This window comes from Chrysemys picta, chromosome 12, assembly GCF_011386835.1.
Source record: "Chrysemys picta bellii isolate R12L10 chromosome 12, ASM1138683v2, whole genome shotgun sequence".
Classification (NCBI taxonomy): Eukaryota; Metazoa; Chordata; order Testudines; family Emydidae; genus Chrysemys; species Chrysemys picta.
The window spans coordinates 14,930,510-14,945,660 of NC_088802.1; the positions used below are offsets into that span (position 1 = coordinate 14,930,510).

The window sequence follows — 15,151 nt, forward strand, 5'->3', positions numbered from 1 at the left end:
GCGTGGTCCCAATTCTGTTCATTGTCAGGCAGCCAGGCCAGGAATTAAAGCCAGGAAAACAAAAATAACATAACATGGATCCCAGTGACATCTCTATTGGGTCTGTGAAATGACGGGGTTAATGTCACACCCAGCAGCAGCATCTCAGCACACAAGGGGGATACACAGAGAGAAACACAAAGGAAAGTGAAAGTCTGTGAGGATCTCATGACTCCCATAGTGTGTGTGGGCTGCTAAATCACCCGTGTCACTAGGTGTGTGCGATGAAGCCCTTTTAACACTGCAAAGCCAACCTGCTTCCAGCCTCCCCTGTCTGACCTCAGCACAACACTCGCCCAGCTCAGACTCACCAGCTCCCTCCCCACAGACGGCACCGAGGGCGGGAGCTGCTGGGTACAGAGCAGGGCAAGGAGGGGTTAGGGGTTCTGGTTGTACAGGAAGGTGCCCAGGTGAAGGACGTGGAGTTGGGGAGGAGCCGTGTGGTCAGGTGAACACGTGTCGAGAATGGGAAACAAGCTGCCTGGGCTCCTTCCTGTGAGCGGGTCCCATTTACCCAGCCTGGGCCCATCACTCACACAGCTCTGGGACTGGGCTCTCACTCCCCTTCCCCTGGCCCAGCCACCAAATCCTTTTCCCCAGCTCACTCCACCCCTCATCGCACTGGGACCAGCTCCCCCACACGGCTGAGTCTGTAGCGCAGAGCATCCCGTACAGCAGGGCCCCGGCGCTCTCACTCCTGCCTCCGCGCTGGCCCCTGGGGCTGTTTCACTCCCCTCCTTAGGCAGAGACTCCCCCAGGGCAGGAAATGCCGGGAGGTTCCCATCTCGGAGTCAGATAACACAGTGAATGGCCCTGAGAGGACCTGGGAATCCCGCAAACCCACTCCCCCTATTGCGCAGACACAGCCCTGCCAGGTAACGCTGAGTGGGGCCCTATCAGCACAGATAAAGGTCTCTCTTGTGCTGGTCACTGTGTGTAACAGGGATGTACATTCCTTTATCAGGCCCTGGTCAGCATCCCAGTCACGGCCCCTCAGTGACACCACAGACAGATCTCTATCGCAGTGACTGGCTACAAGAGCTTCCTGAACCAACGCTTCTTCCCCAATGTCGCTGAGATCCAGGTCTCAGCGCGGCTCCCAGAGGCTGCTCAAGGAGTGTCGTAGGGTTCCTGGGGTAATATTGCAGCAACAGTGAGACACTCAAACCCAGGAGGAAATGGGCAAAATTCGGCCTCATCCCAACTTTTGAATGGGGGATGGGTCATCCTGGGAAGTAGACACCAGAGGACACGCAGGTAAACAGGTTAATAACAGTTCCCTGTAAAGCAGTGTGGGATAGCTATTGGAGGACTGCCAAAGTGGTGTGCAGCAGGATTGTGTGCACTCAAACAATAGACGGATGGAACTTTATTCGCAGCATGGGGATCCACTTTGCAAGAGGACTCCAGAGTTCACCATGAATGCAGAATTAGTGTGCTGGGAAGGATTGTGGTATGTGTGCACATACGTTTTTAAATCAAATTAACTCAACTTAAACCAGTTTAAACCCCCTGTGTAGACAAGTAGGGTGGCCACTGACACATCCCCAGACTACTGGATATTACAGAACTTCTGGAACAGGATGGGCCCACCCTCGTTGGCTTGACCCTGCCCCTGCCATCGTGACTTTACACGTACCACATGTGCAAAGTCACACTGTACAGAGGACACCGTGGGGACTGTTTTGTTAATTGATGTGAGAAAAAGGAAGGAAGGGTCATATCTTGATTACCAATTATATGTAGATAGAAAGTTAAAAATCAAATGACTTACTGCTGACAGAACTTCAAAGACAAATATATAATCTTGGGTGAGTTCACTTAAATATAGTGCTTAATTAATTCTAGCATTTTTTCACCTATTAATTTTCAAAGATGTAGTGCAGGAGGTGGGTGTATGTGCCCTGCCTTCCAGAGAGAACCAGTCAAGACAATAAAGAGAGGGGGAGGGGGAGAGAGAGAGAGAGCGCAGCTGCACATGTGTGTAGTTGTGATGTTTATGACACATGTACATTATAACCGAATAACCTCCTCTGACAATTTAATGGTTTATTTTGTTAAGATAAATATTTTGGATTTCTTGAAATTCCACAGTTGAAATACAAATGATGTTATTTAGAGAAGATAAACTTCAATATAGACTTGAGGGAAGAATAAAAAAAAAATGTAAATAATTCCAGTTCTAAAAATATGTTTGGATGCTTGTTTTTGAAATACTGTTGAAATGTAAATTAAAATATTCTTGCATTTACACCTTGTTACAATAATATTTTCTAAATTAGAATAATCTTTTTTCTTTCATATTTTACATTGAGCTTTCATGGGGTAGAAAATTCTGACAGGGGTAAATGTCCCCCATCCACCCCCATCTGCTACCCCTGGGGCAGGGGACAGGGAAGGTGAGGGCTGGGGGTTCCCACGTGTCTGTTTTTCGACTGGAAGCTCCAGTTGAACAGGGAAACTGGCAGCGTCCGGTCAGCCCAGAAAGTCCAGTTGCTGCAGTAACTGGCCCCCACCACTGGGGGCAGGAAGAGCAGCAGGGCTGGGAAGGGACAGTCTGTGCCGTGGGGTCACTGTCAGGGACAGAGATTCCCTCCGGCCTGAGCTGGGACCGGGCAGATTATCAGGGGAGCCGCATTTTTACCCCAAGTGTTGTGACCAGGATGGAAATAAGGGCGGAGCGTCCCAGAGAAGGTGCCAGTGAAAGTGAAGAGATGGGACCTGTCAGTCACATTGTAAAACGAGACCTCGCCCCCCTCATAGTCCAGGAAAATCCCCACCCGGCTGGGCCTGACACTCACGAGGAGGGGAGTCGGTGGGGAGGTGCAGGCCTCGTATTCCCCATACCACAGCCGCACGGCCCAGTATCCATTCCCAGGTGTGAGTATGACCGGCCCCTTCCTGCTCACAGATTCCCTACAAACCCCCAGGTCCCAGCCTGTCTTGTCTCCCACCTCCACCTCCCAGTAACGCCTCCCGCCCGCAAACCCCTCAGCGCCCAGGACACAGACACAAGAATCAAATCTCTCAGGGTCGTTGGGCAGATCCTGGAGTTTGTCTCCGTCTCTCACACGTTTCCGATCCTCAGACAGGACGAGCCAGGGATTTGCCGTGTCTGGATCCAGAGTCACGTCCACTGGGGAGAGAGTCACAGCGTCAGGGCCGGGGGCAGGGGCTGGTCACTGGGATCAAAGGGAAATTAACCTGCAAACCCGTTAATCGCTGCAGGGGGGCGGGGGGTTGTTGCCTGAGGGGAGTCAGGGCCCATCTGCCTATGAGGAGACAATGGGGGGAAAGGGCAGGAGGAGCGGGGGGGGGGGGTGAGAAGCTGTCACTGAAGGCGGGGGAGGGGACAAGTAGATGCTGGGAGAGGAAAGGGGAGGGGGAGGTGACAGGAGCAGAGGGGGTGGAGGGTGGGACATAGGGGGAGGGGCGGGCACAAGGGCAATGGGGGGACAAGGGAAGGGACTGGCACCAGCAGGACAGAGGGGGGTGAATGGAGGGGCAGGTTCCAGGGGGCTGCAGGGGGTGAAGGGAGGGGTGGGCATCAGGGCAGAAGAAGAGGACGGACCCCAGGGGGCACAGGGAAGCAAGGGAAGGGGCAGGCACCAGGGGGCAGAGGGGTGTGAGGGAATGGGGAGCTCCAATGGGGCAGGGGAAATCAAGGGAAGGGTGAGCTGCTAGGGGGTGAGATGATGAGGAGTGGGGCAAGTGGAACCATGGGGAGGAGCAAATGGGCAGGCACTGGTGCTGGGGGGCAGAATGGGGGTTGAAGGAGCAGGTGAGCAGAAGGGGGGCGGAGAGAGGGGTGTGGAGAAGGGCGGGACCTAGGGGGGCAGAGGGGTGTGAAGGGAAATGTGGGCACCAGGGTGGCAGAGGGAAGATGAAGGGAGGGGTGGGACCCAGAGGTTAGAAGAAGGAGAGGTGAGGGGTGGGGCAGTGCTGAGGTGAGGGGAAGGGCTGAGACCAGGGGTCCCAAAGGGGGGTGAGGGAAGGGACTTGCACCAGGCAGGCAGAGGGGGCAAATGAAACAGCAGGCACCAGGGAGGCAGATGGGGCAAGGGTAGAGCTGGGACTTGGGGCAGAGGAGGAGCTGGCACCAGGGGACTGGAGGGGTGGTGAGGGGTGCAGTTGTCATGGAGCCAGAGGGGGAGGGGAGGGGCAGGGGTGAGAAATAAAGAGAAGGTGGCATGGGTGATGGTGGCAGAGGGGCGAGAGGAGAGCTGGATCAGTGGGGCAGAGGGCGGTGAGGGGGTGGGCAACAGGAAGGAAGGGGACAAGGGGAGTGTCAGGTGTTGGGGGGCAGGGGGAGGGAAGAAAGGGGTAGGCAGGAGAAGGGTGAGGGGGTAAGGGGAAGGGCAGGTTCCAGGGGGTCAGAGTGGGGCTAGAGGAAGGGTGGGCACAGGGGGGTCAGGGAAGGGGTGGGTGTCAGGGGTCAGAGAAGGTGGGGAGAGGGGCAGGTGCCAGGAGGACTGAGGGGTGTAAGAAGGGCAAAAGCCAGGACAGCAGAGGAGGGTGAGGGGTGGGGTGGCCATCAGAGGGTGGGGGGGTGGTGATGGCAGTGGTAGGCACCAGGGAAGCACTTTGGGTCCTACACAGCCTGCAGAAGCGAGTCTTGGAACGGGCTGGACAGATTCAGGCTTGCGGGGCTCCCTCTTTGGAATTAAAAATAGCCGTGTAGACGTTCAGGCTCAGGCTGGAGCTCAGGCTCTGAAGCCCAGGATGGAGCCGGGTCTGCCCCTCACAGCGCAAGCGGGGACATTGTCTGTGTCCACCTCCCCTTCACCCAGGGCCGGCTCCAGGCACCAGCCCACCAAGCTCATGCTTGGGGCGGCACCTGGAGGGGGGCGGCACGGCGCTCCGGCCCCCGGGGAGAGTGGGGCCACGGCCGGGCTCGCCGACCTCCCCCCGGCGCCCTCCCCCCGGCCGCCGGGGGGAGAACGGTGAGCCCTGGCTGGGGCTCGCCGCCCTCCTCCCTGCGCTCTGGCCGCCGGGGGGAGAGCGGAGCCCCTGCCGGGGCTCGCTGCCCTCCCCCGGGGGCTCCGGCCGCCCTCCCCGCCCCAGGGGGGGGGGGGGCGGCCGGTGGCTTTTTTGCCTGGGGTGGCAAAAAAGCCAGAGCCGGCCCTGCCTTCACCCCATTCCTGGGATGGGGAACAGCTGCCCCAGGGCCCCTCCCTTCACCCCCTGGGCAGGGGAGTGAGAACCCTCAGCCTCCTGGGCAGTGGGGTCTCCCAGCACAGGTTCCTGGGTGAGCGTGAAAGTGTCTCCACCCAGAAAGCTCTGTGCACCCGGCAAATACACAGATGTGCCTGTGGATCAGGATCCGGGATGGTACTCTCCCCAGGAGTGATGGAACCTCTCTAAAAGTAGAGGGGTCACCGGTGCCCAAACCATGGCCCCACCCTCTCATGCCGGCCCTTTTTCCCAAGCTCCTGCCCCCACACCACCCCTTCTCCCTCAACCCCCACTCTCACACCGCCCCTTCTCTCTGACCCAAGCCCCCGCTGTCACACCACCTCTTCCCCCTAACACACTGACCCCCTGGTCGCTCCTCTCGGCCCCCTCTCCCCTCGTCGCTCACCCTTACAGCTGGTAAAAAGTGGGAGGGAATAGCCCTCCCATTGGTAAAAGTGATTGACCATGGCCTCTGGCTCCACTCTTCCAGTGCCACTTACTCAGCCCCCAACTCCGGGAGGAGAGGGGCCTTGGGGCAGTGTCAGTGAGTTCAGTGCTGGGGGTACGAGTGGGGTTTACACCCCGGCTGTTGGAACTCTGTGTATATCGAGGGTACGAGGACGTCACAGCGGCCATGTGAGCCCCCCACTGTCCTGCCAACGTGGCTCAGCCCTGACACCTGCTGGAACCTCTCCCTGGGGAGGAATCGTCCCTGGTGCCCATTCAGCCCTTGACCTCCCTGCAGAGGTGGCCGGTGAGGCTGCCGTTAATGTGAGTTACGATGTGAGCTCCTGTCTGCTGGGAACCGGACTCTCAGCCTGGGCTGAGATTGGTGACTGGGGAGTGACAGGCCCCAGCTGCAGGGCTGGCTCCAGGGTTTCTGCCACTCCAAGCAGCCAAAAAAAAAAAAAGCTGCGATCGCAATCGGCAGCACTTCCGCCATGACTCTACCGCCGCCGCTTCTTCGGCGGCAGGTCCTTCCCCCCCGAGAGGGAGTGAGGGACCCGCCGCCGAATTACCGTCCAAGAACCAGACATGCCGCCCCCCACCATGTGCCGCCCCAAGCACCAGCTTGCTACGCTGGTGCCTGGAGCTGGCCCTGCCCAGCTGCCCTCACTGCCCCCCTGAGCCAGCCCAGCGCCGCCAGCCATTCAGTGCAGGAACAGTGATGCTCACACTTGGTGACACAGCCAGTGCCCCAGCGGGAAGGGCGAGGGTCTGTCCAAGGAGCAATGGGCACTATCTGCAGCAAGGGAGACTGAGGCTGGAGATGAGGAAACACTTTCTAACTCTCAGGGCAGTGATGCTCTGGACCCCGCTCCAAGGGAGGTTGTGGGATCCCTGTCACTGGAGGTTTATAAGAACAGGTTGGACAAACCCCTGCCAGGGATAGTCTAGTCCCTGACCCAGCCCAGGGGGCCGGACTAGATGACATCTCGAGGTCCCTTCCAGCCCTGCATTGCTCTGTTTCTAGGTTACAGCTGTTCTGGGGCTGGGCCCAGGATCATGGGGACTCTAGCATGGTGTGTGGCACATGGCAGAGTTAACACTGTTAGTGACCATGGCAGCTGGCAGCTCAGCGTCCCTGCCAGGGGCCTGGGCTGGCACATGGCTGCCTGTACCTGGCTCAGCAAGGTGTTACTGGGCAGTGTGGACAGGACCTAGGGCTGGCACCTGTCCATAGGGTTGCCAGGCGTCCGGTTTTTGATTGGAACGCCTGGTCGAAAGGGACACTGGTGGCTCCGGTTGTCACCGCCGACTGGGACGTTAAAAGTCTGGTCAGTGGCGCAGCAGGGGCCCGGGGCTAAGGCAGGCTCCCTCCCTGCCCTAGCTCTGTGCGGCTCCTGGAAGCGGTCCCCAATTTACTTCCCTGGAGTTTGAAACTTTTCTAGCAGAGAGGAACATTTTACACAGAAGGTCATCCCTATATTACCCTCAAGCCAATGGGGAAATCGAATGGTTTAACAGAAGTTTGAAAGAGAGTTTGCAAATGGCTAAACTGGAAGGGCGATTGTGGATACCCTTCACTACCAATTTCTTGCAAGCATACCGGGCTACACGACATGCCACAGTGCAAAGATCATCCGCAGAGTTACTACATGGGAAACAGATGAATACTAAACTTAACATTGCTGGATTGTTAAAGGCAGGGCCGGCTCCAGCATTTCAGCCGCCCCAAGCCAAAAAAAAAAAAAAAAAAAAAAGCCTAGAGGGAGTGAGGGACCTGCTGCCCCCGAATTGCCGCAAGTGCTGCCCCTCTCCCTTGGCTGCCCCAAGCACCTGCTTGTTAAGCTGGTGTTTGGAGCCGGCCCTGGTTAAAGGCATGACCTGAGGCCCCAACCGAGGATGATGTGAGAAAAACAGTTGAACGGAACCAAGCAAAGTCTAAGGCTTTCACAGACAAGCGGCGGGGTGTTAAGGAACCAAAGTTTGAGTGTGGTTCCTTCGTTAGAATACGAAAACCTGGAATTTTACGCAAAGGGGACCATAAATTCACAGCTCCTCTTAAAATCATAGAGAAGAAGGGACTTTACATCTATCGACTTTCTGATGGGCGGGTATGGAATGCTTCTTATCTTGCACCTGCCTATGCACCAAGAGGCGATTATGCCAACACCCAGTCTGCATTGGATGACTTCACCGTAGTATCAATACAACAAGACATTGCACTGGAACCGGGGCTTGAGAGACGGTCTGTCAGACCCAGACGACCACCTGTCTGGACCAGAGACTATGTTATGTAGTATCTACAGTGTTTTCAGTGAAATATTTCTGCCAACAGTATAGTGTCTTGTTTCCTATTTGTTCCTGTGGTTAGAACACCAATGTTTATTTTAATTGGGAGAGTTTCTTAAGAGAGGAGGGAATGTGGTGTTTAGATGTTGTTTGTAATTATTAGAACTGGGAGCACTGGCTGTGGGGAGTCTGAAAGGACAGGAAACAGGAAGGAGGGGGGAGGAGTTGAGGAGGCTGAGTGAGAGCTACCGAGGGTGCAGCAGCAGCTTGGTAAAGAGGTTTCCACTTTAAAAATAAAATCCTGTTGAAGTTTGTTAGTACCTTGCCTGGTCACTACAACACCATGGTAAGTGCTGCCCGGACCTGAACCCCCTCACGCCCTCCCTCCCACACTCCAAACCATCCCCCTGCCCCAGCCCGGAGTCCCCTCCCGCACCCAAGCTCCCTCCTGGAGCCCACACCACTCACTCCCACCAACACCCCAACACCCTGCCCCAACCCAGAGCCCTTTACTTCACCTCAAACCCCTCATCCCCAGCCCCACCCCAGAGCCCACACCCCCAGCCTGAGCCCTCATCACCTCCTGCACCCCAAACCCCTGCCCCAGCCCGGAGCCCCCTCTTTCACCCCAAACCCCTCATCCCTGGCCCCACCCCAGAGCCCGCATCCCCAGCCGGAGCCCTAACCCCACCCCCGCACCCCAAACCGCTGCCCCAGCCCAGTGAACGTGACTGAAGGTGGGGGAGAGCGAGCGACAGAGGGAGGGAGGATGGAGTGGACCTCAGGGCAGGGGTGGGGCAGGGGTGTTTGGTTTTGTGAGATTAGAAAGTTGGCAACCCGACCTGTCCAGGTTTTCCCAGGATTGTCCCTTTGTCCATGTCACTCTCCTGGGAAATCTGTGAGTCTGCCCAGGACATGACAAGTCCCAGGTGTGTCAGTGGCAGTAGCGGGGGAGCTGCGAGGTGTTGGTGACTATACAAAGGGAGCTCTGGATATAGGTGACTCTCTGTTGCTTTTTACAGGTCCAGACTAACATGGCTACCCCTCTGATACTGGATATAGAGTGTCTGGGAGCTGCAGAGAGGGGGCAGCTTGGAGCAGTGAGTGAGATCGGGAGCTCAGGGCCAGCAGGGCCCAGTCACCACTGTGCAGGTACCAGCTGTGGAGGGTCACCACCGGGGGCAGTGAGGTAGATCTGGCGCCATGTCCCGCTGGGTGAGGTTGGTATTTGGGGCAGTCCAGGAGCAGGAGCCTCTGGGGGCTGGTGCCCTCTCCCGGGATTCGGATGGGGAGACAATGCCCGGGTGAGGGGACAGGTGGTGTACATGAAGCAGGCAGATTTCCTGTTTTGTTGCACCTCAGAGGCGGTGTCCCTAACAGGAACCCCAGCGTTGTTTGTGTGACTGCCCTGGGTGCCCCCTCCCTCCCAGCTCTGTGTGGTAGGATACCCCGGAGTGCATGGACCCCTGGGCCAGTGGTGCTGCAATGTGTGTGCATGTCCCCTGGGCACTCTGATCCCTGCTGGAGCTGCCCAGACTCTCCCAGCATGCACCAGGGCACACACACAGTCAGGCAGGCAGCAGGCTTGGAGCAAACACACACACACAGTTCAGCCACCGCTGTGAGGTCGAAAAGCTGCCGCGTGGGCACAATTTGTTGCAACTGGGTCAGGGGAGCGTCACAAGCTGGTTATGAAAACCTGTCTGCCCTTGCAGTGGGGACAGGGCCTCCCTCCCCCCAAATCCAGATACACTGAACAGCTCCTGTCTGGTCCTGTTACGCTAGAAGGAAATTGTGGGCTAAAGCCCGGTCTGAGCATAGAAACCCTGCTGCTGGGAAGGGAGCTGAGCAGTTCAATGCAAATGAGGCCAGATAAGAATGTCCATCCTGCAGAGCCCAGGTACCGCCCTGGAAAGGTGACACCAGGGGGCAGCATTTCCTCACTAATCAGCCCTTTCCCAAAGGGGGCAGGTCCCTGCTCTGCAATAAACCTGGGGTGTCACCTGCCCCTTTCCATCCACCCCAGTGACATTGCTGTTTCCAGCCTATTGAATGTCATAGGAAAATGCTCTGTGCAGGGAAAGGAGCAGAGAGCTCCCAGGGGGAGGTGGGTCTCAGCATGGATAAAACATCAGTGGTATGTACAGTACCTGCGTAGATCTGGGCGCGTCTCCACCCTGCAACCAAACAGAGACAGAGGGGTGAGAACGTCCTTGAACAACAACATGCTGAGCAGGAGACAATGTCACACAGGGTGATACTGGGGGGAATGGAACTTACTGAGCTCAGCCTGGAGTTTGTCTAAAAATAAAACAAAGAGAAATGAGTCAATATCACATAAAGTGACCAGATGTCCTGATTTAATAGGGCAGTCCAGATATTTGGGGCTTTGTCTTATATAGGCGCCTATTACCCCTCACCCCCATCCCGATTTTTCACACTTGCTGTCTGGTCACCCTAATATCACATTATCTTGCAGAAGAGAAGCGAGTCAAAAAGACTTTGAAGCAGGGAAGTTAAAATCCTTAGACTCAGCCCAGAGGCTACGTCAGCAACCAGAGTCTGGCACCTCCTGAGCAGCAAAGGAATTAGCATGGGGAGAAATATAGCATCAGTTTTCACCACAGAGAATGTAGGGGAGGGACCTGCCCTGGAGCTGCTCTGGTCATGAAATGAATATCAGGGATTGAGGTGTGAAGAGGGGATATTGGAACAACTGATAAGTTAAAGAGCCAGCAGCCACCATGAGCAGCGTAGATCCCTGCCAGGTGGCAAATGCCCAAGAGTTCTGAAATGACGTCAGAGCGATATGGCTGAGCTGCTAACAATCATACGCATCACTCATTAAAATCAGCTACACTTCCGGAGATTCAGACGGTTGGGAATGTTGTCCCCAGCTTTAAAAATTTGGCCGGAGTAATTCTGAGAGTTACAGCCCAGTGAGCCTTACGTCAGTGCCTGGTAAACTGGCTGAAACAAGAACTAAACCAGAATTCTAAATCAGCTGTATGAGAATGGTGGGGAAAAGTCCAACTAGCACAGCTGGAAAAGAAAACTTAAACCCCTACAGCAGTGCAGCTGCACCACTGCTGCTGGGGGGGCTTCAGCATAGACACTACCTACGCTGTGGGGAGGGATTCTCCCATCGTCACAGGTAACCCACCTCCCCCAGAGTCAGTAGCTAGGTTGATTCTTCCGTCAACCTCGCACTGTCTACACCAGGGGTTAGCTTGGTAAATATAAACTACATCTCTCAGGGGTGTGGATTCACACTCCAGAAAAACGTATCTATACCAATATCAATTCCTAGAATAGACTAGGCTTGTGTCTCACTCAGCTATGAAATGTCATTCAGTATGTCAGTACAGTATGGCACAAAGGAGAACCCAATGGCATAACTGATGTGGACTTTCAAAGTCTTTGAAAAAGTTCCTCACAAAAGGTTAAGGAAACGAAGGCTGTCCACACTACCACTTATGTCTGCAAAACTTATGCCACTCAGAGGTGTCAATCTTCCACCCACTGAGCAACATAGGTTACTCTGACATAAGTGTTAGTGTGCACAGCGCTATGTCGGTGGGAGAAACTCTCCTGCCCACATAGCTACTACCACCTGCTGGAGGTGAATCATTATGCCGATGGGAGAACTTTCTCCTGTCGGCACAGAGTGGCTCCACTAGAGATCTTATGGTACAACTGTGGCATTATAAGCTCTGTAGTGCAGACATAGCCTAAGGCATCATGGGGTGAGAGGTAAAGTATTGTCCTGGATTAGAAACCAGCTAAATGACAGAAAACAAAGAGCAGGAATAAATGGTCAATTTTCATATGAAAACAACAAGGAGTCTGGTGGCACCTTAAAGACTAACAGATTTATTTGGGCATAAGCTTTCGTGAGTAAAAACCTCACTTCTTCTGTGAAGATCTAGGCATGCAGGTTATTTTCATATGGAAAAAGGTTAGCAGTGGGGTGCCTCACAGGCAGGTATTAGGACTGGTGTTTAGCCTATTTTAGCGGTTCTCAAACTGTGGGTCAGGGCTGGCTTAGATTTGCTGGGGCCAAAGCTCGAGCCCCACCACTCGGGGCTGAAGCTGAAGCCTGAGGGCTTCAGCCCTGGGCACTGGGGCTCAGATTACAGGCCCCCTGTCTGGGATGGAAGCCCTTGGGATTCAGCTTTGGCCCTGCTCCCCCACCCAGGGGGCGGGGCTCAGGCAGGCTCGGACTTTGGTCCCCTCTCCTGGGATCATTTTCATTGTCAGAAGGAGGTCGTGGTGCAATGAAGTTTGAGGACCCCTGGTCTATTTATCAGTGACTTGGAAAGGATAAGTCCTAAAGTGGCAAAATTTGCAGATGACAAACAATGATTTCGGTTACCGAAGAAGTCTGAGTTATTTCAGAGGGACTGTGCGTGGATAACATGATGGCTGATGAAATTCAGTGTTGATCAATGTGAGGTAACACACGTTACAAGGATAATTAGACCTAGGCATGCAGGTTATTGGCTTTAAAACATTCAGGAAAAAGACCTGGGCATCACTGTGGACACCTCTGTGAAGATCTCTCTCAATGTGCAGCTGTATTTCAAGAAAGAAGTGTCAGGATGCACAAAGAACAGGACAGAAAATCACACTTATATACATCCTCACCTGTACTGATTGCCCTATCTCAGAAAGGATATGACAGAGATGGGCAATAATAATGATTAGAGCCCTGAAGGCACAGCCATATAAAAAGTGATAAAAGAGATGGGACATTTTAGTTTAGATAGGAGACATGACAGAGAAATAGAAAACAGTGAGTGAGTGACAGAGAGAAATTGAGCTCTCAAACCTACCTTCGCTCCTAATACAAGAACAGGAGGATACTCAACTAAATTGAAAGGTAGCAAATTTCAAACTATAAGAAGAAATACTATTGTTTACATGATGCATAATTAGCCCGTAGACCTCCTTGCCACAAGATAGCATTGAGGACAAGAATTTAACAGAAATAAAATGAAAGGACATTTATATGTCTAATGAGAACATGCAGTTTTACACTGAGTAGGGTTAAAACAAAACGGACAAGCAAAGAAAAACCCCAAATGGACAAAGGATTCAGAAAGGCCCAGGAACTGATAGAGAAATGCAAATATCCAGAGTTGTGACAATTCTCAAAAACACAAGCATACTGGAAGGGAGAGAAACCCCCTCCTGCTTCAGGGCACAAGCCAAACACTGACGGGGGTCAGGAGGGATTCGAGGGAACTCTCCCTAGGAGCAGATTAGTCTATCATTGGGGTGATGGCACTGGGTGGGAGGGGGGTGGAGCCCACAGCCAATAGCACAGGAGAACAAATGGGCAGAGTGACACTACAGAGTGACACTGTAGCAAGCAACACGATTACATCATCAGTCACCATGATCCTGGACACCTTCTGCCTGGCAGGTCACACCAGGGGTGTTAAGGACTACAGCCAGCTCACAGCATGGGCACAGTGCTGGCTACACAGAGGGCAGAGTGAGCCAAACCTGTTCCTGCCCCTGGCTGTGTGGGAGCAATAAACCCCTGTGAGTTCAGTGTGTGGGGTTTGGGTCTGTTCATTCCGTGTGTTGAGTGTGAGGGACGAGGGGCAGAGCTTCTCTTTGCATCACACAAACCAGACTGACTTTCTGTTTACAGTGTGAGCTCTCAATATCTGCCCTGGGGGTCTATGAAACTTGTTGCAAAGTTTGAGATTTCCCTTCCCTCCCATTGCAATGAACAAAGGGACCTCACCTTTCTCTGCCCGATGCGCTGCTGGAAGTGAATAACAGGAGAGGTGGGTTACAAGGTAGAAGATTTATCTATAAGTATTGCAAACTCATAGGAGTCATTTTTCTGCTGGTAGAAAGTAGAAGACACACAGGGACGCTCTGCCTCTAGCTATTCCCACTGCCCGCGTTATACTGGGGACACAATGCCTAGTGCAGTTAAAATTGGGGAGAGCAGAGACAGCTGGAGCCAGGTCATTCTGCTTCCTGCCGCTGTTGCCAGGCCCCCCACTAATCACCTGGATTGCTCTGGGCCTGTGGGACCTCAAAAGCAGCTCCACACACCTCCTGTCTCTGTGGCCCCGCAGGTCTTGAGCACAGCCCAGATCCTCCGCTGGGGGGCAGGGGCCAGTGGAGCAGGTGCTCAGGCTGCGTAAGCACCATAATTGATGTGGATGGGGCTGCCCTCACAGCTGGATTCAAGGGCAGATACTGGGGAGACGGACAGTGGGGCAGTTACCTGTCTTCAAAGGTTGCTGTGGTGAGGAACAGTGAATTCAAGCTCCTCCCACCTCCATCCAAATACTGTGTGACTTCTGTGCATACTAAAACTGTGCAGGGAGAAAGGAGATACGTTTCCCCTCCATGCAGCATGTGGTCACTGAGGGTGAAATCCTGCCCCTTCTCATGTTACATGGCTCTGAAAGGCCAGGACACAGGGTGGGGGTGGATCCCATGTGAGGGATTTTGTTAAACATTGGACATGTCTCACAGTCCCCAGCAACTACACTGACTGGGCCGGGCTAGGGCGACTCAGGCCTGGGCTCAGGGTGCTGTGTCTGTAATTTCCATGGGGTTTTAGGACAATTGGCCCCTTCCCCTTCAGAGCCCGTCTGTGTCAGCACAAGCAGCCCTGAGCTCACTGCTTGGGCTCTGGTGACAAGTTGGAGACATTCCCCATCACCCATTCAAACACCAGCACGTTATTTGTAATTGTTCCATCCCACATGTGTTTTGTACTTTCTCTACAACACATGTGTAGCCCCCTCCCGCCCCGTCTGAATTGTTTCTGTGCAAATACCTTCCCCCCACAACCCCTGCTGAAATGGGGGCTCTGCTCATTTCCCACCCATCCCCCCACTGCTCTGTGGTGTCCCCACTTCACGCACTGCAGCCCACTCAGTTCCATAGCCGCAGCCGGAGCCATCACTTCCCATGGGCCTCCAGGCACAGTCGGGTCCCCAGGGCGAGGGAGGGAATCCCCATCCTGTCATTATCTTTACACTGAGGCTTTGTCTACACTGGCAAGTGAATGACAAAACTTTCATCTTTCGGAGTTATTAAAAAACACACACACACACAGAAAAGACAAAAGTTTTGCCCGTGAATAGTGTTGGTATGAGCAGTGCTTTGTTGGCAGGAGAGCTCTCTCCCACCAACAAACAGCGGCTACACTGTGCACCTTTTA

General features: G+C 54.2%; 1 protein-coding gene and 1 long non-coding RNA gene across 2 annotated transcripts in view; one reads left to right on the forward strand and one right to left on the reverse strand.

Moving 5' to 3' along the window:
* Positions 1 to 2,071: 2,071 nt before the first annotated feature.
* Positions 2,072 to 15,151, reverse strand: part of LOC101951870 (butyrophilin subfamily 1 member A1-like) — a 207,180-nt gene continuing 194,100 nt past the window's right edge. The window contains exon 11 of the mRNA XM_065564942.1: positions 2,072 to 3,175. Coding sequence (XP_065421014.1) covers positions 2,616 to 3,175 — 560 coding nt within the window. The 3' untranslated portion in view covers positions 2,072 to 2,615. The remainder of the gene's footprint in view (positions 3,176 to 15,151) is intronic.
* The window catches only part of LOC135975049 (uncharacterized), a 234,349-nt gene continuing 227,326 nt past the window's right edge, over positions 8,129 to 15,151 (forward strand). Inside the window, exons 1-2 of the long non-coding RNA XR_010592106.1 lie at positions 8,129 to 8,296; positions 8,973 to 9,102. This is a non-coding gene — a long non-coding RNA (uncharacterized LOC135975049). The remainder of the gene's footprint in view (positions 8,297 to 8,972; positions 9,103 to 15,151) is intronic.